Consider the following 27,900-nt stretch of genomic DNA (forward strand, 5'->3'; position numbering starts at 1 on the left):
CGCATGTGTGGGAGGTGGGACAAAGGAGTTATCAGGGGTATGAAGAGTGGAACTAGGGGCTCCATTGTGAACTAAAACAATGATAACTAACCTGAACAACAGTATACAAGGCATATTGACATTTGAGAGAGACATACAGCGAGGCATACAGTAATCACAGGTGTTGAATTGGGAAAGCTAGCTAAAACAGTAGGTGAGACAACAGCTAATCAGCTAGCACAACAACAGCAGGTAAAATGGCGTAGACTAGGCAACGGGGCCAACAGATAAAACAAACAAGCAGAATGGAGTACCGTGATTTATGGACAGTCCAGCGTGCATCAGCTATGTAGCCAAGAGATCAGTGTCCAGGGGGCAGCGGTGGATGGGGAAGGGAAGCTGGACTGGCGAGTGTTATCCAGGTTAAAAAAACGAACAATGACTAAATAGCTTGTAGCTAGTTAGCTGGTTAGCTTCTGGAGGTTCTTGAGTGTGTTCTAAAAATAAATAAAAAATAATAGCGATTCCGTATCACTTTGGGTGAGGCAGGTTTCCGGAAGGTATAAACAAATTAAAAGTCAAAAGAGATAGAAAGTAAATATGGGTCCGGTGGGCGTTTGGGACGCGGCGATTCAGGCGGTTAGCAGGCCTGTGCTAACAAGCTAACAGTTTGTAGGCCCGGGCTAGACAAGGTAGCAGTTAGCGGACCGGAGCTGGACAAGCTAGCAGTTAGCAGGCCGAATTAGCAAGCAGGGAGATAGCGAGGGCTAGAGAGTTAGCCTTTGGGGGACGTCGCGATGGGGTGAGTCTGTTTATTCCTCTTCATGCGGTGACATCGATAGACCGGTCGTGGGCCCGGGTATTGTAGCTCAGGAGTATGCTACGGTGGTAGCGCAGGCCGGGCTAGCTTCAAGCTAAGTGGGTGGAAACGCTAGCCAGGGGTAATCGTCCAGGGTTGCGGTTTAGCTAGATAGCTAGTTGTGAAGATCCAGCGTATTTGGAAGCTTAGGTTTAGCAAAATGTTTTTAAAGGGATAGCTATGTAAAAAACGAAAAATATGTAAAAAAACGAAAAATAAACAAAATATAAACAAAATATACAGGGACACGACACGACAGGACGACTTACTGCTACGCCATCTTGGATTCAACAAGAGACCTAGCTGTCCTAGCACACTGTCCTAGCACACTGACCTAGCTCACTCACTTAGCTGTCATAGCACACTGTCCTAGCACACTGACCTAGCACACTGTCCTAGCTGACCTAGCACACTGTCCTAGCTGACCTAGCACACTGTCCTAGCTGTCCTAGCACACTGTCCTAGCACACTGAACTAGCACACTGACCTAGCACTCTGTCCAAGCACACTGACTTAGCTGTCCTTGCACACTGACCTGGCTGTACTAGCACACTGACCTAGCACTCTGTCCAAGCACACTGACCTAGCACTCTGTCCAAGCACACTGTCCTAGCACTCTGTCCAAGCACACTGACCTAGCACTCTGTCCAAGCACACTGTCCAAGCACACTGACCTAGCATACTGAACTAGCACTCTGTCCAAGCACACTGACCTAGCACTCTGTCCAAGCACACTTTCCAAGCACACTGACCTAGCACTCTGTCCAAGCACACTGAACTAGCATTCTGTCCTAGCACTCTGTCCAAGCACACTTTCCAAGCACACTGACATAGCACTCTGTCCAAGCACACTGAACTAGCACTCTGTCCTAGCACTCTGTCCAAGCACTCTGTCCTAGCACTCTGTCCAAGCACACTGTCCTAGCACTCTGTCCAAGCACACTGAACTAGCACTCTGTCCAAGCACACTGAACTAGCACTCTGTCCTAGCACTCTGTCCAAGCACACTGACCTAGCACTCTGTCCAAGCACACTGACCTAGCACACTGACCTAGCACTCTGTCCAAGCACACTGACCTAGCACTCTGTCCAAGCACACTGAACTAGCACACTGACCTAGCACACTGACCTAGCACATTGACCTAGCACACTGTCCTAGCACACTGTCCTAGCTGTTCTAGCACACTGACCTAGCACACTGTCCAAGCTGTCATAGCACACTGACCGAGCACACTGTCCTAGCACACTGACCTAGCTGTCCTAGCACACTGTCCTAGCACACTGACCTAGCTCACTCACTTAGCTGTCATAGCACACTGTCCTAGCACACTGACCTAGCACACTGTCCTAGCTGTCCTAGCACACTGTCCTAGCACACTGAACTAGCACACTGACCAAGCACACTGACCTAGCACACTGTCCTAGCACACTAACCTAGCACACTGACCTAGCACACTGACCTAGCACACTGTCCCAGCACACTGACCTAGCACATTGTCCTAGCACACTGTCCAAGCTGTCATAGCACACTGACCGAGCACACTGACCTAGCTGTCCTAGCACACTGTCCTAGCACACTGACCTAGCTCACTCACTTAGCTGTCATAGCACACTGTCCTAGCACACTGACCTAGCACACTGTCCTAGCTGTCCTAGCACACTGTCCTAGCACACTGACCTAGCTCACTCACTTAGCTGTCATAGCACACTGACCGAGCACACTGTCCTAGCACACTGACCTAGCTGTCCTAGCACACTGTCCTAGCACACTGACCTAGCTCACTCACTTAGCTGTCATAGCACACTGTCCTAGCACACTGACCTAGCACACTGTCCTAGCTGTCCTAGCACACTGTCCTAGCACACTAACCTAGCACACTGACCTAGCACACTGACCTAGCACACTGTCCCAGCACACTGACCTAGCACATTGTCCTAGCACACTGTCCTTTGACACTGACCTAGCACACTGACCTAGCACACTGAACTAGCACACTGACCAAGCACACTGTCCTAGCACACTGTCCTAGCACACTGAACTAGCACACTGACCTAGCACACTGTCCTAGCACACTGTCCTAGCACACTGACCTAGCACACTGTCCTAGCACACTGTCCTAGCACACTGACCTAGCACACTGACCTAGCACATTGTCCTAGCACACTGTCCTTTGACACTGACCTAGCACACTGACCTAGCACACTGAACTAGCACACTGACCAAGCACACTGTCCTAGCACACTGTCCTAGCACACTGAACTAGCACACTGACCTAGCACACTGTCCTAGCACACTGTCCTAGCACACTGACCTAGCACACTGACCTAGCACATTGACCTAGCACACTGACCTAGCACATTGTCCTAGCACACTGAACTAGCACACTGACCTAGCACATTGTCCTAGCACACTGACCTAGCACACTGACCTAGCACATTGACCTAGCACACTGACCTAGCACACTGACCTAGCACATTGTCCTAGCAGACTGAACTAGCACACTGACCTAGCACACTGTCCTAGCACACTGTCCTAGCACACTGACCTAGCACACTGACCTAGCACACTGAACTAGCACACTGACCTAGCACACTGTCCTAGCACACTGTCCTAGCACACTGACCTAGCACATTGACCTAGCACATTGACCTAGCACACTGACCTAGCACACTGTCCTAGCACACTGTCCTAGCACACTGTCCTAGCACACTGTCCTAGCACACTGACCTAGCACACTGACCTAGCCCTTGCTTTGAGTGAGAGGTGTCTAATGGTGCCATTCCATCTGTGTATGATCACTCACCTACAGTAACCCAGTTTACGATCACACACCTCACATTTACAGTAACCCAGGTTACGATCACACACCTCACATCTACAGTAACCCAGGTTAAGTAACGTAGGCATCTAGGCACAATTTCTCTCTCTCTCTCTCTATCGCTCTGACTTTAAGGGAGGTTTGTGTAAATTATAAGCCCAACCAAGGCTCTGCTCCAATATCAACACATACTGCTAGCATATGGTATGTTAGTATGTGTAGTATTTGTGCACTAGAAAGTAACTGGAATTATCAGGTCTTGCTTTAACATGATCTTTGGGTGAAATTACAAGTGTAAACATGCCTTCAAGTGGTATGCAAGTGTGGATATTGGAACAAACACATAACTAGCCCTCGTCACTCTTATACAGTGGTATCTATCTGTGTACACGTGAGAGTAACTGGAGCCATCAGGGAATTCTCTACATGAACTCTGTAAAAGAAGAAAGCTGTGGGATCATTCATCGTTCCTCATCACAGCTGCTCCTGCTGATTGAGAAGGACTGAATTACTGTAACTGGTCCCATATGAGTTTAATAAGCCCATTCCAGCTGAATGTATGTGGATAGTTAGCTAGTTAGAGGTTGAGTCCCAAATGGCCCCCTATTCCCTATTTATGTAGTAGTGTACTGTGTAGGGAATAGGGTGCCATTTAGGACACACACAGAGGCTCACACTGTCAGGGCCTCCGTAGGATAACTATAGGGGCCGACTGTCTCTCTCTCTCTCTGTCTGAGGGAACAGTACCTTTCTCTAAAGGGGGGCAGACGTAGTTTACTAGCATGTAAATATGTGTTCCTTGACCAATTAAGAGAGAGATCATGGTTTCACGGTGTCTTTACTGGCGGGCTGAGTGGATACTCTGGTAGGTTGTGTTCACTTAACAAGCGGAGGGAGGGACTCTTTATATGAGACAGACGGTGTTAGGCTGCAGGCCTAACTGATACAAGCGGGAATGGGATGGGGAGTTCGGGGTGTAGAACAACCTCTTTTTGTTTCTCTTTTCTTTACATACCAATTTTATTATTACAAAATCCTGTATGTTCAATATGTTAATTTCTCTAAAAAAGGAAAAAATTATGAAATTGTCAACTTTACAGGGAGGGACACACAAGTCACGATATGATTGCAATCGGTATTGCAAGATACTGTATCTCAATGTTGAACTTGTTCAGCTAACAGGAAACCAAACTACTGTCAGGGTTGGGGTCAATTCCATTTCAATTCCAGTCAATTCAGAAACTAAACCAAATTCCAATTCCAATTGAAAATGTTCCTCATTGAAATTCATTGAAGAGATTTAGAATTGGATTTTCAGTGTACTTCTTGAATTGATTGGAATTTAAATGGAATTGACCCCAACCCTGACTACCAGGACAGTGGTCTTGTCTGAAATCTGTCTTGCCTACTACTTACTAAAACTACATACTGTGTACTAATCGTACTACATCATTTTTTGGAAAGCAGTGATTAGTCAAAAACCAATACAGTGAGCAACAAATAACGAACTAGGCTCACCCATCATGAGAATGCGTCATCCAATGTGCACGCTATTCGTTACATTTATTAAAGAGATCGTCCTCTTATTTCATTATCAGCTGATGATAAGCTGCTGTCAAACACAGGTTAGTCTGGAAAGCCCATTCCCTTCCTCAAAAGTGTGCAGTGAATTCCACTCAATGAAAAGCCAAAATCATCTAAATTAGTATAACATCCTGGAATACTTAGAACGCAAGTATGGGTGTTCAGACATGGCCAGTGACAAGTGTTAGAGTGGGTTCAAATAGACCTGGGTTCAAATAGTATTTGTTTTCTCTTTAAATACTTTGTGTTTTATTGAGCCTGGCTGGAGTGCCAGTTGGGTTGAGTTTGCTGTTTAAACTTTTGGTACTATTTCATTGATTCCATGGAACCAGGCAAGCTTAATCAAGTGCAGCTAAAGTATTTGAAAGAAAACGGACACTATGTGAACCCAGGTCTTGTGGATGATAACACGAATGGACTCACCACTTCCCCTCACTGTTCTCAAACTGCTGGACTGAGTATCCAAACATGTCCTCCAGCGGACCATTGAAAGTCTCCCCATTCTTGTCATCCACGTTAAATGACAATACACACGGTATCAACACTGCAAGAAAAGAACTGTTGTTACTACAGAGAAAACAAAGACTTTTATTTGAGAAAAGATCTAGATGCAGTCAAAAACGTGATTTTCATGGGTTTTATATATATATTTACACACTATGAGGTTGTGAAAATGATGATAATGCCATTTTAGTGTAAGAGCTGTTTGAAATGACCGCCTGAAATTTAAGCCTGTTTTGGTGGGATGGAGTTTTGGCATTCCATGGTGACATCACCAGGAGGTAAATTAGTTAGTAGACCAATAAAGAAAGAGAGTTCCAAACCTCTCTGCCAATAACAGCTCATTTTCAGTTTTCCCCTCCCCACTAAGACCACTTCCAGACAGTCCTAGCTAAATTCTTGCTTGAGAAATTGCTCTTTGCTAAGAAGCTATTATTGTTCCTTTTTGACCATTTTAATTGAAAATATTCACAGTAAGGTACTTAATTATTACCCAAAAATGATATGATAATGAGATAAAAATGTCATTTTGGTAAAATATTGCAGTCTCAATGATCTTCCCTCATATTTACAGAGTTATTGGCAAGCAGGAAAACTCTAAACCATAAATATTTACACAATATGTTACACAAACAAGAAGCATTGAAAAATCTAAACCATAAATATTTACACAATATGTTACACAAACAAGAAGCATTGAAAAATCTAAACCATAAATATTTACACAATATGTTACACAAACAAGAAGCATTGAAAAATCTAAACCATAAATATTTACACAATATGTTACACAAACAAGAAGCATTGAAAAATCAACTGCAGAAATGCAGGATGAAAAACTGGTGACTTTTCCCACTTTTAGCACCATTTTGTTGTTACACGTTCGATGGGTGGTATCTGGTATCTGGTGGTATCTTAAATGTTCCTCAACGGGGTTTTTACTTGTGTTTTGTTACAAATGTAATGTTCGTCATGCCAATAAAGCATTTTGAATTGACCTGTATGGAATACAGAAGGCAGTGAGATGGACGTAATATAAGGAAATCATAATCATAACATTATATGACATTTGTAATTTCTTTATTATTTTGGAACTTCTGTGAATGTAATGTTAATTGTTCATTTTTATTGTTTATTTCACTTTTGTATATTATCTACCTCACTTGCTTTGGCAATGTTAACATAGGTTTCCCATGCCAATAAAGCCCTTTGAATTGAATTGAATTGAGAGAGAGAAAGAGAGTGAGAAAGAGAGAAAGAGAGAGAAAGAAAGAGAGAAAGAGATAAGAGAGAGAGAGAAAGTGGGAGAGAAAGAGAAAGAAAGAGAGAGAGAGAGAACATGGGAGAGAGAGAGAGAGCCCTTCCTGTGTTCATAGAAGACAGAGGAATGTCATCATAGAATGCTAAGAGAGTTCTGTCTGTCAGAGACCCCTCTGCGTCCTCTGACCTCTAACATCTGACCCCTTCAAGACAATGCCGTCTTCACCAGACCTCCACAGACCGCTATTTAGCTACTGTGAACTATGGACCGACTAAATATCTAAATATAGACTTTGAACGTCTCATTGTGCTTCCGCAACAATGACACTTTTCATTTTTAGTGTGCCATGGAATTCCTCCAAGCAATTTATTCAATTCCTGTATTTGTGAGGGGGATGCGAGGATTAGCAGAGCACTGCAACATGGGCCAAGATACTGAGTAGTAGAGGAGAGAGACAAAACACGAAGACCACAAAACACACAGTGGATGAATACTGGACACAACACAGACTTGTCTTCTAGTGACGAGGATTGAGCATCCCACAGCCAAACATCACCAAAAACATACTGTACCGATGCCTACAGTATGGAGATCAGCTGTGGGAGTACACATTCACTTTCTGCTACACTTGGAGTTGGACACGGCGCCAAGCAGGAAGCCTTAACACTGGTTGATTGTGTATTTGTCACAGACAAACAGAAGCAGAGAGAAGAACCAGTGTACTGTACTGAGTGTCAGAGAGCAGAGCAGACATGGTTAATATGAATGGTCCATGTGCAGCCAGTTAGCCACAGGCCTTCTATTCAAAGCTCACTGTAAGACTTCCAAGCCACTTTCCATTTCCAGTGCTTCATCTACTTTGTCTGCAGCATATTCTGTAGGTATTTTACAGAGACCTCTTATTAAAATGTATTAAGCTGTCTGTACACTGCAGCCACTTGGACACCATTGCCCTTTCTCCAAATGAGTCCTTCTGTTCACACCAACTCTGACCTGTCCTAAGTTTTAGACAGCAAGACCAGAGCAAGACCATATGACCCTACGTGGTCATGGTAATCAGGTTCTGTTCTCTATACACCTCCTCCATGAATAACCCTACAGTACAGAACATTCCTAAGACCAGACTGGACTTGGTGAGTCATATTCAGGTTCTGTTTTCTATACACCTCCTCCATGAATAACCCTACAGTACAGAACATTCCTAAGACCAGACTGGACTTGGTGAGTCATATTCAGGTTCTGTTTTCTATACACCGCCTCCTGTCCTAGTCTAGTGAGCCAGATACTTCCTCCCCAGCAATTCCTTTGTAAACAATTAGCCTGGGGACGAGGTTACTTCAGTCCAGTCCTGAGTTTGAATACCCTAACCAGTATGTGTCTGGGACCAGAGTATGAATGCCTCTATGTCCCCGAGACCAGACTGGATGGACGTGCTCCCGAGTGGCGCAGCGGTCTAAGGCACTGCATCTCAGTGCAAGAGGTGACACTACAGTCCCTGGTTTGAATCACATCCGGATGTGATTGGGAGTCCCATAGGGCGGTGCACAACTGGACCAGTGTCGTCCGGGGTAGGCCGGCATTGTAAATAAGAATTTGTTCTTAACTAACTTGCCTAGTTAAATAAATGTTACCCTTTGTTTTCTTAGGGAGCAACTGTTTTTCTAGGGAGCTGTTCATTGCAGCATCTCTGTCCTGTCCTGACTTTAAATGTGTCCGTGAGCATCAGCACGGATATCATGGCTGGTTATTATCAGCCTCTGTTGTCTTTGGGAGCATCTACTTCGTTTTGGGGTGCTAGATAAACATTATGAGCTTCCTCTGCAATCTCCGATGTGGCTTGTAAACAGGAGCCATAGTTGTGTCCCGAATGGCACCCTACTCCCTTTGTAGTGCACTATACAGAGTCCATAAAGATCTGGTCAAACGTAGTGCACTAAATAGGGAATAGGGTGCCATATGGGACGCAGGCACAGACATGGCCAGAGACACAGATATACCCTGAGGTGCCTCCCAGAACAGTCAATCTCCGATCCATCGTCTGGACACTGAGAACAGGATGGAGAAGTAAGTCATTACACATCCCATAATTAAATAATACACTAATGCATGTAACAGGGTGACAGGGCCAAATGGTGGTAATGCATGATACAGGGTGATAGGGCCACAGGGTGGTAATGCATGTTACAGGGTGATAGGGCCACTCAGTGGTAATGCATGTTACAGGGTGATAGGGCCACATGGTGGTAATACATGTAACAGGGTGATAGGGCCACACAGTGATAATGCATGTTACAGGGTGCTAGGGCCACTCAGTGGTAATGCATGTTACAGGGTGATAGGGCCACATGGTGGTAATGTATGTAACAGGGTGATAGGGCCACACAGTGATAATGCATGTTACAGGGTGATAGGGTCACTCAGTGGTAATGCATATTACAGGGTGATAGGGCCAAACGGTGGTAATGCATGATACAGGGTGATAGGGCCACAGGGTGGTAATGCATGTAACAGGGTGATAGGGCCACTCAGTGGTAATGCATGTTACAGGGTGATAGGGCCACATGGTGGTAATGCATGTTACAGGGTGATAGGGCCACATGGCGGTAATGCATGTAACAGGGTGATAGGGCCACACAGTGATAATGCATGTTACAGGGTGATAGGGCCAAACAGTGGTAATGCATGTTACAGGGTGATAGGGCCACGGGGTGGTAATGCATGTAACAGGATGATAGGGCCACTCAGTGGTAATGCATGTTACAGGGTGATAGGGCCACATGGTGGTAATGCATGTTACAGGGTGATAGGGCCACATGGTGGTAATGCATGTAACAGGGTGATAGGGCCACACAGTGATAATGCATGTTACAGGGTGATAGGGCCAAACAGTGGTAATGCATGTTACAGGGTGATAGGGCCACGGGGTGGTAATGCATGTAACAGGATGATAGGGCCACTCAGTGGTAATGCATGTAACAGGGTGATAGGGCCACATGGTGGTAATGCATGTTACAGGGTGATAGGGCCACATGGTGGTAATGCATGTAACAGGGTGATAGGGCCACACAGTGATAATGCATGTTACAGGGTGATAGGGCCACACAGTGATCATGCATGTTACAGGGTGATAGGGCCACTCAGTGGTAATGCATGTTACAGGGTGATAGGGCCACATGGTGGTAATGCATGTAACATGGTGATAGGACCACAGGGTGGTAATGCATGTTACAGGGTGATAGGGCCAAACGGTGGTAATGCATGTAACAGGGTGATAGGGCCAAACGGTCATAATGCATGTTACAGGGTGATAGGGCCACAATGTGGTAATGCATGTTACAGGGTGATAGGGCCACACAGTGATAATGCATGTAACAGGGTGATAGGGCCACACAGTGATAACGCATGTAACAGAGTGATAGGGCCACTCGGGGGTAATGCATGTAACAGGGTGATAGGGCCACACGGTGATCATGCATGTAACAGGGTGATAGGGCAACACAGTGATCATGCATGTAACAGGGTGATAGGGCCACATGGTGGTAATGCATGTAACAGGGTGATAGGACCATAGGGTGGTAATGCATGTTACAGGGTGATAGGGCCAAATGGTGGTAATGCATGTAACAGGGTGATAGGGCCAAACGGTCATAATGCATGTAACAGGGTGATAGGGCCACACGGTGGTAATGCATGTTACAGGGTGATAGGGCCACACAGTGATAATGCATGTAACAGGGTGATAGGGCCACACAGTGATAACGCATGTAACAGAGTGATAGGGCCACTCGGGGGTAATGCATGTAACAGGGTGATAGGGCCACACGGTGATAATGCATGTTACAGGGTGATAGGGCCTAACAGCCTAGTGCTACCCCCAGACACACAAACACATCTGAACCAAATGAAAGACACACACGCGTGTGGTAGAGGATAACCATGGTACTGATGGAGTAAAGGGTTTAAGAAAGGCCATCCTCAGGTCTCAAGCCAATTCAAGAAACATACTGGAGGATCTTTTTTATATGATATTGCTGCTGATGCAGTATCATATAACATGTTGCTCTCCATACCACCTTCTGTTCTGCCTGTATTAAATAAAGTCACCATCCCTGCATATCTGTTTGATTAATGATGAGTACAGTTCATAGTTGAGAGAGTGACAGAGAGAGAGACAGAGACAGAGAGACACACACACACACAAACACCTCACCTCTTCCATGTCCCTGCCAGAAAACACTGCTCATTTAGCTGATTCAAGATGGCCTCAAGCAGGAGGCCTTTTCCACTGATCACATTCAGGTCTGGATGATGTAGAGCAGTGGTTCCCAAACTTTGTATAGTCCCGTACCCCTTCAAACATTCAACCTCCAGCTGTACCCCCTCTAGCAACAGGGTCAGCACACTCACAAATGTTGTTTTTTGCCATCATTGTAAGACTGCCACACACACACTATACGATACATTTATTAAACATAAGAATGAGGGTGAGTTTTTGTCACAATCCGGCTCATGAGAAATGACAAAGAGCTATTATAGGACCAGGGCACAAATAATAATATAATAATAATCAATAATTTAGCTCTTTATTTAGCCATCTTACAAATAAAACGTTATTTGTTCAACAAAAATTGTGAAGAACTCAACACAGGTTAATGAGAAAAGTGACATTGAAAGGATACACATAACTCTGCAATGTTGGGTTGTATTGGAGAGAGTCTCAGTCTTAAATCATTTTCCACACACAGTCTGTGCCTGTATTTAGTTTTCATTCCAGTGAGGGCCAAGAATCCACTCTCACATAGGTATGTGGTTGAAAAGGGCATCAGTGTCTTAACAGCGCGATTTGCCAAGGCAAGAAACTCTGAGCGCAGCCCTATCCAGAAATCTGGCAGTGGCTTCTGATTCATTAAAATTTTCACAGAACCGCTTGTTGCAATTTCGATGAGGCTCTCTTGTTCAGATATTGGTAAGTAGACTGGAGGCAAGGCCTGAAAGGGATAATGAATCCAGTTGTTTGTGTCATCCGTTTCAGGAAAGTACCTGCGTAATTGCTCACCCAGCTCACTCAGGTGCTTCGCTGTATCACATTTGACATTGTCCGTAAGCTTGAGTTAATTTGCACACAAAGAAATCATACAATGATGGAAAGACCTGCGTGTTGTCCTTGTTAATGCAGACAGAGAAGAGCTCCAACTTCTTATAGCATCAATTCAAATCAAATCAAATGTTATTCGTCGCTTACACGGTTAGCAGATGTTAATGCGAGTGTAGCGAAATGCTTGTGCTTCTAGTTCCGACCATGCAGCAATATCTAACAAGTAATCTAACCTAACAATTTCACAACAACTACCTTATACACACAAGTGTAAAGAAATTAATACGAATATGTATGCTTTTCTGAAAGGAGGGAGGGCCATATATGAGTTGCGGAAGTTAAGAATAACAATGATCCAGGGTTTTTTCCAGCCCGGGTTGTGCAATCGATATGCTGATAGAATTTAGGGAGTCTTGTTTTCAGATTAGCCTTGTTAAAATCCCTATCTACAATAAATGCAGCCTCGGGATATGTGGTTTCCAGTTTACATAGAGTCGAATGGAGTTCTTTCAGGGCCGTCGATGTGTCTGCTTGGGGGGGAATATACACGACTGATTATGATCGAAGAGAATTTTGTGCCGCACAATGAATATAGTAGCGGAAAGTCCCTGTAATCCTAGATTCAGATCATTCAGGTGAGAAACAACATCACCCAGACAGGCCAGTCGTGTGAGAAACTCGTCATCATGCAAGCGGTCTGACAAGTGAAAATGATGGTTAGTAAAGAAATCTTTAAGCTCGTCTCTCAATTTTAAAAAACGTGTCAATACTTTTCCCCTTGATAACCAGCGCACTTCTTCTGTATGTTGTAAAAGCGTGACATGGTCGCTGCCCATATCATTGCATAATGCAGAAAATACACGAGAGTTCAGGGGCCTTGCTTAAACAAAGTTTAACCATTTTCACTATACATTATACATTTTCATTATACACTATATATTATACATTTTCACAAACCATTTTCACTATAGTGTCCAAAAAGTATTTCAAGCTGTCAGGCATTCCCTTGGCAGCAAGAGCCTTTTGGTGGATGCTGTAGTGTACTGCTTGCATGCACATTACCACTCCACTATGTCTCGCTATCATGGCTTTTGCGCCATCAGTACAGATACCAACACATCTTGACCACCAAAGTCCATTTGATGTCACAAAGCTGTCCAGTACTTTAAAAATATATTCTCATGTTGTCCTGGTTTCCAGTGGTTTGCAGAAGAGAAAGTTTTCCTTAATTAATTGACCCCCCATAAACGTAACAGACATATACCAGGAGCTGTGCCAGGCCCGCCACGTCTGTTGGCTCATCCAGCTGTAACGCAAAGAATTCACTGGCTTGTAAGCGAAGCAGTAATTGTTTCAAAACATCTCCTGCCATGTCACTGATGCGTCGTGAAACAGTGTTGTTTGATGAAGGCATTTTCTGTATTGTTCTTTTGGCTTTTTCCCCAGCATTGTCCCAACCATATCCGCAGCAGGGGGAAGTCCTCCACAATAGTATGGGGTTTGCCTGTCCTAGCAATTCGGTAGCTCACCATATAAGTTGCGAGAATAACAGTTAATGTGATTGGATGTTAATTATTGGACTAGGTTGTATTGTTATTTCACTGAACACTAGACTCAGGCCAGAAAAAAACCTCACCCAAATGTACAGCCTCGTTGGGAAATTTAAATGTACCGTTTGAAAATGTGAAGAAAAAATGTTTTAAAATGTTTTTATTTTATTTGAATCCCATTTTTATTTGGGGTACCCCCGACGGCATTGTGCGTACCTCAGTTTGGGAATACCTGATGTATAGGAAACGTGCTGCACTGAGGGGGACAGAAGAGGAACGTTTCCTTCCAGTGGCCAGCCCTGCCTCCCACTAAGAATATCACAACATCTTGCATGTGTGTCCCGTCTTTGGGTGATTGAATTGAACAAGCACAATACACGCATGCACACACAATAAACACCACACAGCGCACAGACACACACACACACACACACGCACACACACACACACACACACACACACACACACACACACACACACACACACACACACACACACACACACACACGCACGCACACACACACACACACACACACACACACGCACACACACGCACGCACACACACGCACACACACACACACACAATCTAGAAGTGACTTAACACTCCCAGTGAGAGGCACTCAAATCCTTTCAGCACGTCTCAGATGAAATCCAGTCCTCCTCTGATGTGGGGTGATATATATACCAACCAGACCGACACCCTTTCTGCATCATGTCTGTGGTCGCCCCCGACCTGTCAGCCATGCTTAGCCACAATAAAGCCCACCTTAAATCAGCACTACAGGCCTGTTAGCCAGACTTAACCGTAAAACTGATCCCCAATCAGTGTTAGAAGTGTGATCAGCCACACTTGACAAAAGTAAAACTAACTGACCCTGTGAAAAACATAAAACTTCAGGTCTGGTAGCTATTAAGTGGAGCAACCTGACATTGATCTTACATTTCAGTTCAGGTTAGGTGGTGAGGTGAGCCGTGGTTAAACTGATCCTAAGTCAGTGTCTGGTGTTTGACCCTCTGAGCCAGACGTGATCACTAACTCAGTTCAGGCTAGCTAATGGTGAGCCGTGATGAAAAACTGATCCTAAATCAGTTCGCTATAGAATCTGATCATTCCGGGAAGCAGTGTTCACTAACTCATTCCAGGCTGTGGTAAAACTGATCCTAAATCAGTTGGCAGGCAGTGGTCGTCAGGGAAAGAATTAAGAGACGTCAGCAGCACAGTGCTCTGCTCTCTAATGAGAAGGATAGTCTGACTCTGCTTCTCTGAGACATATGTTGGCATGGACCAGGAGCACATTCTCATACTCTCTATCCACCCCCCACCCCTCTCTCTCTCTCTGTTCCTCTCTCTCGTCCTAACTGCTTGGTCACTGTGTTCTGGGGAACACTCTCTTGGGTTGTTTTCTTTATTATGGGTTCTGACATTGGTTCTCTCTTGGGCTCTATTGGGTTCTGAAATTGGTTCTCTCTTGGGCTCTATTGGGTTCTGAAATTGGTTCTCTCTTGGGCTCTATTGGGTTCTGACATTGGTTATCTCTTGAGCTCTACTGGGTTCTGAAATTGGTTCTCTCTTGGGTTTCATTGGGTTCTGACATTGGTTCTCTCTTGGGTTCTGACATTGGTTATCTATTGGGCTGTACTGGGTTCTGAAATTGGTTCTCTCTTGGGTTTCATTGGGTTCTGACATTGGTTCTCTCTTGGGTTCTGACATTGGTTATCTATTGGGTAGTACTGGGTTCTGAAATTGGTTCTCTCTTGGGCTCTACTGGGTTCTGACATGGGTTATCTCTTGGGTTCTGAACTGACTTTTTACTCCAACTGGAGAGACTTCAACTTCTGCTGCGATCACTTCATTATGTTCACAGTAGAATTCATCTATTTGCTTAGTCACTGTTTTATTTGCCGCTTAGTCACTGTTTTATGTGCCGCTTAGTCACTGTTTTGTGTGCCGCTTAGTCACTGTTTTATGTGCCGCTTAGTCACTGTTTTATGTGCCGCTTAGTCACAGTTTTATGCGCCGCTTAGTCACTGTTTTATGTGCCGCTTAGTCACTGTTTTATGTGCCGCTTAGTCACTGTTTTAAGCGCCACTGCTGCGCCAATCGGCTCCCGAGTGGTGCAGCGGTCTAAGGCACTTCATCTCAGTGCAAGAGGTATCACTGCAGTTCCTGGTTCGTATCCAGGCTGCATCACATCCGGCTGTGATTGGGAGTCCCATAGGGCACACAATTGGCCCGGAGTAGGCCGTCATTGTAAATAACATGACTTGCCTAGTTAAATAACATTTTAAAAATGTGTTGTTATATGATTAGGCTACAAAGTCATCTCTACCCGTAGATGTGGCTGTCTATTTAGGGTCCCTATAAATCTCAGTGGAAAGTAATTTAATGTGTGCGTAGGATGTAACAGAATGTGTGTAGGTTGTGCTCAAACACAGACGTGTCGTAATATGCAATGAAGACAGGACTGAGAAAACATAAGATGAGTCCTATTGGTCAAGTCAAGTGTTGGCTGGAATGGATGTAGGCAGAGGACGTTGTACATTAAACAAGAACAACATTGGCAGCCATACAGTAAAATAATGCCTCAGAGTCAATTGGAACTTGACCCCATTGACCCATTCATTCAACAGGGACTGTTCCCAATTGACCAATTTATTCAATAGGGACTGTTCCCAATTAACCAATTCATTCAATAGGGACCGTTCCTCATAGACCCATTCATTCAATAGGGACTGTTCCCCAATAACCAATTCATTCAATAGGGACTGTCCCCCATTGACCAATTCATTCAATAGGGACTGTTCCCAATTGACCAATTCATTCATTAGGGACTGTTCCCCATTGACCAATTCATTCAATAGGGACTGTTCCCAATTGACCAATTTATTCAATAGGGACTGTTCCCAATTGACCAAGTCATTCAATAGGGACTGTTCCCAATTGACCAATTCATTCATTAGGGACTGTTCCCAATTGACCAATTCATTCATTAGGGACTGTTCCCAATTGACCAATTTGTTCAATAAGGACCGTTCCCATTCATTCAGTGTGTGTCCATCTACAGTATGCACTGTGTGTGAAGCCCATGGAGCTGCCTGCCATATCTGATTCCATATTGGAACTGGAACTTCCAAATCTATTCCTTGGACCGCTAGTTTTTAAAGGCCTGGAACAAGGAATAGGAATACAAGTCACCACCCACTGAATTACATAATTCTCCCTGCTGGTTGTCAAGGATTTCATGCCAGAATCTTCCCCATCCCCAATCGTGCTCTATCACACACCCACAAACTCATCCAAACCCTCATCCAAATATTACTAACAACCGACTCATGTTCAAAAGTGCTGATCATAAAGCTTTTTATCAGCGGAGCTAACTTGCAACACAAAGCTGGGATAGGAGTTAAGGGAGCTGCTTAAACATTTCACAGAAAGACAACAAATACACCCTGTGATGGGGTCACAGGGTTCACTTCTTCTATCTCCCTGTAGGCAACCTTCCTCTCCCTGTAGGCAACCTTCCACTCCCTGTAGGCAACCTTCATCTCCCCGTAGGCAACCTTCCTCTCCCCGTAGGCAACCTTCCTCTCCCTGTAGGCAACCTTCCTCTCCCTGTAGGCAACCTTCCTCTCCCTGTAGGCAACCTACATCTCCCTGTAGGCAACCTACATCTCCCTGTAGGCAACCTTCATCTCCCTGTAGGCAATCTTCATCTCCCTGTAGGCAATCTTCCTCTCCCCGTAGGCAACCTTCCTCTCCCCGTAGGCAACCTTCCTCTCCCTGTAGGCAACCTTCCTCTCCCTGTAGGCAACCTTCATCTCCCTGTAGGCAACCTTCATCTCCCTGTAGGCAATTTTCCTCTCCCCGTAGGCAACCTTCCTCTCCCCGTAGGCAACTTTCCTCTCCCTGTAGGCAACCTTCCTCTCCCTGTAGGAAACCTTCCTCTCCCTGTAGGCAACCTACATCTCCCTGTAGGCAACCTACATCTCCCTGTAGGCAACCTACATCTCCCTGTAGGCAACCTTCATCTCCCTGTAGGCAATCTTCCTCTCCCCGTAGGCAACCTTCCTCTCCCCGTAGGCAACCTTCCTCTCCCTGTAGGCAACCTTCCTCTCCCTGTAGGCAAACTTCCACTCCACATAGGCAACCTTCATCTCCCCGTAGGCAATCTTCCTCTACCTGTAGGCAACCTTCCTGTCCCTGTAGGCAAACTTCCACTCCCCATAGGTAACCTTCCTCTCCCCGTAGGCAGCCTTCCTCTCCCTGTAGGCAACCTTCCTCTCCCTGTAGGCAACATTCATCTCCCTGTAGGCAACCTTCCTCTCCCCATAGGCAACCTTCATCTCCCTGTAGGCAACCATCCTCTCCCTATAGGCAACCTTCCACTCCCCATAGGCAATCTTCCACTCCCCATAGGCAACCTTCCACTCCCTGTAGGCAACCTTCCTCTCCCCATAGGCAACCTTCCACTCCTTATAGGCAACCTTCCACTCCCTATAGGCAAACTTCATCTCCCCGTAGGCAATCTTCATCTCCCCTTAGGCAACCTTCCACTCCCTGTAGGCAACCTTCCTCTCTCCGTAGGCAACCTTTATTTCCCTGTAGGCAAACTTCCACTCCCCATAGGCAACCTTCCACTCCCCATAGGCAACCTTCCTCTCCCTGTAGACAACCTTCATCTCCCTGTAGGTAACCTTCATCTCCCTGTAGGGTCACAGTAGCCATGGATTACAGGCAACATTCGCACTGAGCTAAAGAGTAGAGTTGCAGCTTTCAAGGAGCAGAACTCTAACCCGGAAGCTTATAAGAAACCCCACGATGCCCTCCGACGAACCATCAAACAGGCAAAGCGTTAATACAGGACTAAGACCGGCTCCGACGCTCGTCGGATATCTCCCTTACGGATCAGTCCATCCTCACCTCCTCCATCACCATCTGGTTTGGGTCTGCGTCTACCCGCTGCACTATGCATTGTGGCAGGTAGCATTCTCCTGACATCCGCCAACCCCAGATTCGACCATCAGACTGCCATATGGTGAAGCATGATTCATCATTTTAGAGAACACGTTTCCCCTGCTCCAGAGTCCAATGGCGGTGAGCCTTACACCCCTCCAGCTGACGCTTGGCATTGCGCATGGTGATCTTAGGCTAGTGTGCTGCTGCTCGGCCATGGAAACCCATTTCATTAAGCTCCCGACAAACAATTGTTGCTTCCAGAGGCAGTTTGGAAATCGGTAGTTAGTGTTTCAACCGACAGACAATTTTTACGCGCTATGCTCTTCAGCACTTGTTGGTTCCGTCCCGTTCGTTCTTCGCGGCTGAGCCGCTTTTGGTCCTAGACGTTTCCACTTCACAATAACAGCACTTACATTTGACCGGGGCAGCTCTAGCAGGGTAGACATTTTATGAACTGACTTTTTGGAAAGGTGGCATCCTATGACGGTGCCACGTTGAAAGTAACTGAGCTCTTCAAGGCCATTACACTGCCAATGTTTGTCTATGGAGATGGCATGGCTGTGTGCTCAATTTAATATACCTGTCAACAAAGGGTGTGGCTGAAATAGCCGAATTTGAGTGTTCACATACTTTTGAATATATAGTATATGAGCCAACCTCCCCTCAGCAGCCTCCACTGGTATACCCACAGTATACCCTCTATGCTCACTCTACCTAGTTGTATATAATGTATGCAAACTTTTTGTCAATTCCGCTGTCTGTATTCTGTCTCTAAATGTTGTCTATCACTAGCAGCACCATATCACCAGGTAACGTTCTGACTGTGTCAATGTAATTAGTGAATATCGGTGATTCTGAAACGCTCAACAATGGGTTTCGGCACCAAACCATATGAAGACGCTCCAAACTCAAACTCTAATACATGTTTCTCATATTTTACAGGTGATCAGTAACAATCAAGAGGACATTTCTAACCCACATCATTATCAATGAATAGATGTGCTTCTCATCAACCGTAAATCATCTGTAACTATACAGTAATAACTCAGTGTAGGAACTGTGTGAACTTGAACTAGCTAACTTTTCTCGTGTTCCATGGGTCAAAGTTCAGGGCCATGTACATAAGCCAGGCTGATCCATCATGAAGAATGTCTAAATGCTTTGCAAGTAGGTTTCCCTGATCCGGAAGTGAAACACTTTGTGTGTTGTGTGTGTTGCATTATTGCCCTCCTGGCCTAGATCAGAAGAGAAAATCAGAAGAAAAAAAAAACATTTGTTTTGGAGAAGAACAACATGGTGGTGCAGTGGATTGTGTGTTGCCCTGCAGTAGCTGAATACTGTGGATAATGTGAACGAGGTGCCCCGTGCAGCCTGTACATCATCTCTGTGTGATGCCACAGTGATAGATGGGTCTGGCCTCTTGCTGCTGGGGGTGAGAGGAAAGAGAGGAGGGTTGAGGGCTGGTCTGATCACTGCTCTGAGGCCTGGTGCACAGATGATGCAGGGCTGAAGCACACACAAAAACACACACAGACGCACACACAGATACAGATGCACGCACGCATGCAGACATTTATGCACACACACACACACACGTGCACACACCCCTCAGGGGCCTTGTGTATCTGCTGACAGCCTCTGATCCTCTGTGTGTGTGTGTGTGTGTGTGTGTGTGTGTGTGTGTGTGTGTGTGTGTGTGTGTGTGTGTGTGTGTGTGTGTGTGTGTGTGTGTGTGCTTCTTTTGGTGGGGTGTTGATAGTGCATCTGGAACACCAGAGTACCATGGACAGAGTTTTCTGGGGGGTTTTTTGGGAGCATTGTGTAAAACAGGATTACTCTTAACACAATCAAGACATACCAGAAAAACTATTTTCCATGGCCGGATTATTATATTTCATCAGAAAAAAAGCACTATGTCTAATATCCTATATCTTGACATTTGAAGAGCTTGACTTTCCTTCCCCTCAGAGCTTTGAGGAGCTTCTTATCTTTTCTCAGAGCTGGTGTTTGTTTGTGAACCTAACGACCCTGGTTGCTGTAGCTGGTGCTTGGCGTGTCTCTAGCGTCTCTCCCACTGTTGTTGTTCTTATTGTTGTGCTAAAGTGAAGATAACCAACCTCCCAACCTCCCTCACCTCCCACAGTCCTCTTCCCCTCCTACCCCTTCTCACCCATCCTCCCCACCTCTCCTTCCCAGTTTTCTGTGAGGTGGGTCTCTTGAGGCTCTGGGACCGGGGTCACCGGAGGTCACGACCTTGGGGTTGCTAGATGACTGGACTCTAAATGTGCTGTCACACCTGCTCCAGTCCCACCAGAGAGTCACGATTGTTCTTTGAAAATAATTAAGGGAGAAACTTGGCTTTTTTCCCTAATATGTTTCCTTACATGGGGATTAATCCAATACATGGTGGAATCCAACACATGAGGAGCCCAAAAGCACTGCTTTTTGACACATTGTTTCCTTAACCCGGAAGCCAGACGCACCAATGTATTGGAGGAAACCATGTCCAACTGGAGAACGAAGTCACCTTGCGGGTGCCCGGCCCACCACAAGGAGTCGCTAGAGCACAATGGGACAAGAAAATCCCGGCTGGCCAAACCCTCCCCTAACCTGGACGAGGCTGGGACAATTGTGCGTTGCCTCATGGGTCTCCCGGTCAAGGCCGTGCTTTCAGTTTTGCACGAATGCTGCCATCTATCCACAGTTTTTGGTTTGTTACATTTTAATCATCACTGTTTCAACATCCTCTATGCACTATCTGATGAGCCCAGTGACAGAGTCAGTGTAGTTGTCAATGTTATTTCCAGAGGTGACCCAGAACATTTCCCAGTCCACGTGATTGAGAAACAGTCCTGTAGCATGAATTCTGATTAGTCAACCAACGCTGAACAGTCCTTATCACGGGTGCATCTTGTTTCAATTTCTGTATATATGCGGGGAGAGCAGAATGGAGGCGTGATCTGATTTGTCAAAGGGGGAGGGTCTTGTAGCTGTCATGGAAGGGAGAATAACAATGGTCACGCGTCCTCTCTCCACGTGTAACACAGGAGAGGTGTTGGTGGAATTTCAGGAAATGTTTTCCTATCAATTCTACTGAGGTTTCCTGGCGGCAAGATTGTCATATTTTACATTCAGCACAAAGGTTTTGATAGTTCCAACCCAATTATTTGTCCAGCTAAATGATTGCAAGTGTATTGACATGAAACTCCTACAAAGCATTATAGTTGGCTGCTTTCCAAGCCAGTAATTGTGTCTATTGGCATACAGTAACAGTGATGTTTGATAGAGGTTGTTTGGTATGCCCGAGCTAAACCCTTCCACAAGGTAATTTTTCTCAATGGCAAACATTACTCATCTGAGCTCTTAAAAGCTTTGTAAACACCAGTATATGGGATCTGTCAAGACATGGGATCAACTTACAGTGGGCTAGGCCCCTTATTGGGACTGTGGACACACATGGTCTTGTTTATTTTACCTGATGTCTTGTTACAGTCAGCAGATACTAGACACTACATACTATTCCCTGGACACACATGATCTTGTTTATTTTACCTGATGTCTTGTTACAGTATTTACATGTTGACTGTTTGTGGAGTCTCATGAAGTCATATTTAGTCATATTTTTCAGTTCTCGTATGTCATTTCTGGGATTGCCATGCCATATTGATGTAACCTCTCAAAGAAAACCTTCTTGATATCTATACTCTAGAACATAAAAGGGTTATTTGGCTGTCCCCATAGGAGAACCCATTGAAGAACCATTTTTGGTTCCAGGTAGAACCCTTTTGTGTTACATGTAGAACCTTCCCCACAGAAGGTTCTACATGGAACCTAAAAGGGTTCTACCTGGAATCAAAAAGGGTTCTCCTATGGGGACAACCGAAGAACACTTCTGGAACACTTTTTTCTAAGAGTGTAGTTTCTAGTTTTCAGTAAAAAACAACAAGCTGCTTGCTTCCAGCGTCTCATGTGAGCCAATAAAAGAGAAGACAGTAGACAGTGGGTCAGCCCATCAGACAGCCAGTAAAGGAATGTGTTTTTTTAGGCTCCAAGTATGGAGGGAGACGTTCAGAGTGAGATCTTCTGGGAGATCTGGCGCTTCTGCCAGGGGATGCTCTGGATTTACGACCGACCAAGCAAAGGGGGAGAAGAGACCCTCAATGCCAGGGCCAGGGTTAAGGGGACTGAGTAGCAGCCTGTCTGTTGGACAAAGCTTGACCATCACTCCTTCTCTCACTCCACTGGTATACCCTGACCTGGGTTCAAAATTATTTCAAATACTTTTATTGAACTTGCCTGGAGAGCCAAATGGGTGGAATGGGTGGATTTGCACTTTTTGGGACTATTCCATTGGTTCCATTGAATGAGGCATGCTGGAGTTCACTGAATGAAAATACATGATGATCTTATTTTGGAATATACAGTGCATATTAAATTAGCAGCGGTTGCAAACATCTACTGTATCTGCATAGTGAAGTACTTATAGAGGATGATGCTGCTATGGGAAAGATTCAGACTGTTGGTCTGTGGGTTCAGTTCAGACTGGCTCCTCTTCTCCAGACTCATAAATACAGCCAGACCACTAATGTCTTCAGACAAACTGCCCGGCCTCCAACCCTTCACTCGTCTTCAAACAGCCAATGAATTAGCTCTTTAATCAAATCAGCTGCAGCATCATTCCATACATAAAGGAACCTTCAGACAGTGAAAGAAATGAAGAGTTTATTTCCTAAATGCTATATGCACCAATTTGTTTATATATATATTTTTTCACCAGAAATGATTGCTTATGGATATTTTCATGTGTGTGTAAAATGTATCTATTCTCAGATTTTTTATTCATTGATTTTAGACAATGTGTTTTTTGTTGTTGTTGCTAAATGCTATATGTCCATTGTTTAGCTGGAATGGAATGTTCGTATCCTGTATATTTGACTGTGATATGTGATTGTTTCACCTAGCTATCTTAAGATGGATGTACTTACTGTAAGCTGCTCTGGATAAGAGCATATGCTAAATGACTAAATCATCAAATGAAAAAAGTTTTACATTGATGTCACAAATGTATAATTTTTTACATTTCTTTATAAAAAATGAACTTATTTGTTACATTTGTGTAAAACCTAGCATTATTTGTCTCTGAAATGAAAACCAGTAAATCCAAGATTTTAAACAAATACATGTCTGTCATTGAACATCCCCATGCCATCAATCGATAGTCAAAAAACACGCCAATCTCTTTGATAATTTATTGAAATAAAAAGCTAATTTACCAATAATTTACCATCTATTTGGAATGAAACTCTTCAAATGTATACTGTTGGTCTTATCTAGTGGTGGAGAGATGGGTGATGCACTGTGGGGAGGGAGATAAACAATGGTGAGGGAGATAAACAGTGGTGAGGGAGATAAACAGTGGGGAGGGAGATACACTATGGGGAGGGAGATACACTGTAGGGAGGGAGATACACTGTGGGGAGGGAGATAAACAATGGTGAGGGAGATAAACAGTGGGGAGGGAGATAAACAGTGGTGAGGGAGATAAACAGTGGTGAGGGAGATAAACAGTGGGGAGGGAGATACACTATGGGGAGGGAGATACACTGTAGGGAGGGAGATACACTGTGGGGAGGGAGATAAACAGTGGGGAGGGAGATACACCGTAGGGAGAGAGATAAACTGTGGGGAGGGAGATACACTGTGAGGAGGGAGATACACTGTGGGGAGGGAGATACACTGTAGGGAGGGAGATACACTGTGGGGAGGGAGATAAACAGTGGGGAGGGAGATAAACTGTGGGGAGGGAGATACACTGTGGGGAGGGAGATACACTGTAGGGAGGGAGATACACTGTGGGGAGGGAGATAAACAGTGGGGAGGGAGATAAACTGTGGGGAGGGAGATACACTGTGAGGAGGGAGATACACTGTGGGGAGGGAGATACACTGTGGGGAGGGAGATACACTGTGGGGAGGGAGATAAACTGTGGGGAGGGAGATACACTGTGAGGAGGGTGATAAACTGTGGGGAGGGAGATACACTGTGGGGAGGGAGATACACTGTGGGGAGGGAGATACACTGTGGGGAGGGAGATACACTGTAGGGAGGGAGATACACTGTGGGGAGGGAGATACACTGTGGGGAGGGAGATACACTGTAGGGAGAGAGATAAACTGTGGGGTGGGAGATACACTGTGGGGAGGGAGATACACTATGGTGAGGGTGATAAACTGTGGGGAGGGAGATAAACTGTGGGGAGGGAGATACACTGTAGGGAGGGAGATACACTGTGGGGAGGGAGATAAACTGTGGGGTGGGAGATAAACTGTGGGGAGGGAGATACACTGTGGGGAGGGAGATACACTGTGGGGAGGGAGATAAACTGTGGGGTGGGAGATAAACTGTGGGGAGGGAGATACACTGTGGGGATGGAGATACACTATGGTGAGGGTGATAAACTGTGGGGAGGGAGATAAACTGTGGGGAGGGAGATACACTATGGTGAGGGTGATAAACTGTGGGGAGGGAGATCAACTGTGGGGAGGGAGATACACTGTAGGGAGAGAGATAAACTGTGGGGAGGGAGATACACTATGGTGAGGGTGATAAACTGTGGGGAGGGAGATCCACTGTGGGGAGGGAGATACACTGTAGGGAGAGAGATAAACTGTGGGGAGGGAGATACACTGTGGGGAGGGAGATACACTGTGGGGAGGGAGATACACTATGGTGAGGGTGATAAACTGTGGGGAGGGAGATACACTGTGGGGAGGGAGATACACTATGGTGAGGGTGATAAACTGTGGGGAGGGAGATACACTGTGGGGTGGGAGATACACTGTGGGGAGGGAGATACACTGTGGGGAGGGAGATACACTGTAGGGAGGGAGATACACTGTGGGGAGGGAGATAAACTGTGGGGTGGGAGATACACTGTGGGGAGGGAGATACACTATGGTGAGGGTGATAAACTGTGGGGAGGGAGATAAACTGTGGGGAGGGAGATACACTGTAGGGAGGGAGATACACTGTGGGGAGGGAGATAAACTGTGGGGTGGGAGATAAACTGTGGGGAGGGAGATACACTGTGGGGAGGGAGATACACTGTGGGGAGGGAGATAAACTGTGGGGTGGGAGATAAACTGTGGGGAGGGAGATACACTGTGGGGAGGGAGATACACTATGGTGAGGGTGATAAACTGTGGGGAGGGAGATAAACTGTGGGGAGGGAGATACACTATGGTGAGGGTGATAAACTGTGGGGAGGGAGATCAACTGTGGGGAGGGAGATACACTGTAGGGAGAGAGATAAACTGTGGGGAGGGAGATACACTATGGTGAGGGTGATAAACTGTGGGGAGGGAGATCAACTGTGGGGAGGGAGATACACTGTAGGGAGAGAGATAAACTGTGGGGAGGGAGATACACTGTGGGGAGGGAGATACACTGTGGGGAGGGAGATACACTATGGTGAGGGTGATAAACTGTGGGGAGGGAGATACACTGTGGGGAGGGAGATACACTATGGTGAGGGTGATAAACTGTGGGGAGGGAGATACACTGTGGGGTGGGAGATACACTGTGGGGAGGGAGATACACTGTGGGGAGGGAGATACACTGTAGGGAGGGAGATACACTGTGGGGAGGGAGATAAACTGTGGGGTGGGAGATAAACTGTGGGGAGGGAGATACACTGTGGGGAGGGAGATACACTGTGGGGAGGGAGATAAACTGTGGGGTGGGAGATAAACTGTGGGGAGGGAGATACACTGTGGGGAGGGAGATACACTATGGTGAGGGTGATAAACTGTGGGGAGGGAGATAAACTGTGGGGAGGGAGATACACTATGGTGAGGGTGATAAACTGTGGGGAGGGAGATCAACTGTGGGGAGGGAGATACACTGTAGGGAGAGAGATAAACTGTGGGGAGGGAGATACACTATGGTGAGGGTGATAAACTGTGGGGAGGGAGATCAACTGTGGGGAGGGAGATACACTGTAGGGAGAGAGATAAACTGTGGGGAGGGAGATACACTGTGGGGAGGGAGATACACTGTGGGGAGGGAGATACACTATGGTGAGGGTGATAAACTGTGGGGAGGGAGATACACTGTGGGGAGGGAGATACACTATGGTGAGGGTGATAAACTGTGGGGAGGGAGATACACTGTGGGGTGGGAGATACACTGTGGGGAGGGAGATACACTGTGGGGAGGGAGATACACTGTAGGGAGGGAGATACACTGTGGGGAGGGAGATACACTGTGGGGAGGGAGATACACTGTGGGGAGGGAGATACACTGTGGGGAGGGAGATACACTGTGGGGAGGGAGATACACTGTGGGGAGGGAGATACACTGTAGGGAGGGAGATACACTGTGGGGAGGGAGATACACTGTGGGGAGGGAGATAAACTGTGGGGAGGGAGATACACTGTGGGGTGGGAGATACACTGTAGGGAGGGAGATACACTGTGGGGAGGGAGATACACTGTGGGGAGGGAGATAAACTGTGGGGAGGGAGATACACTGTGGGGTGGGAGATACACTGTGGGGAGGGAGATACACTGTGGGGAGGGAGATACACTGTGGGGAGGGAGATCAACTGTGGTCCTATTTACACCTGCTGATATATGGCGATGGGAACAATCTCACTTGCTGAGGATTCGCTTCTCTGGGTATTTTTGAGAGCGTTCCCTAAAATTTCATTTGAAAGGCATAGTTAATTTGAAAGACAAAAAACATTACTTCTTGATTGCGTATGTGAACAGATGTAGAGATGTTCAATGAACACACTTTGTAAGTATCATACCACACACATCTGTGAGTAACATGAATATGTGAATGTACACAATGTGTTATTATGAGTTGGCTACATAAGCCCTACTGTACATCCCATAAATGGATTATAAACATAATGACAGAATTTGAGATATAAGAAACAATCTGCAATACCTGAATGCACACTCTTGTGTACCACGTTCTGCCTGATGTGTTACAACCACCGTGGCTAAAGATTATGAGCAAGAAGACCACCATAAATAATGCCTCAACACCTTCATCCTCAAGAACAAACATCACTGTAATCTACATGTCCAAGAGCTTTGTGTGTCCATTCTGTATACGAGTTAGAACATCAGTGTGTGTGGTTTGATTGTGTGCGTATGTGTGTTCTTACATTCATATGGCTAAGCATATCCGCGTGTTTTCAAGTGTCCAGAGTAAGTTCACTTGTCCCAGTCCCACACACCCCTGATTGAAGCCAGATGAGCTCTCCTCGAGGTCCCAAACCAA

The 27,900-nt window shown here is 45.7% G+C and overlaps 1 protein-coding gene across 2 annotated transcripts in view; it reads right to left on the reverse strand.

Annotated features, from left to right (window-relative positions):
- The window catches only part of LOC109892367 (integrin alpha-1), an 86,757-nt gene that overhangs the window by 54,798 nt on the left and 4,059 nt on the right, over positions 1–27,900 (reverse strand). For both annotated transcript variants that reach the window (XM_020484857.2, XM_031826257.1), the window contains exon 2: positions 5,665–5,785. In XM_020484857.2, the coding sequence (XP_020340446.2) occupies positions 5,665–5,785 (121 nt within the window). The remainder of the gene's footprint in view (positions 1–5,664; positions 5,786–27,900) is intronic.

This window comes from Oncorhynchus kisutch, linkage group LG6, assembly GCF_002021735.2.
Source record: "Oncorhynchus kisutch isolate 150728-3 linkage group LG6, Okis_V2, whole genome shotgun sequence".
In the NCBI taxonomy this organism is placed as follows: Eukaryota; Metazoa; Chordata; class Actinopteri; order Salmoniformes; family Salmonidae; genus Oncorhynchus; species Oncorhynchus kisutch.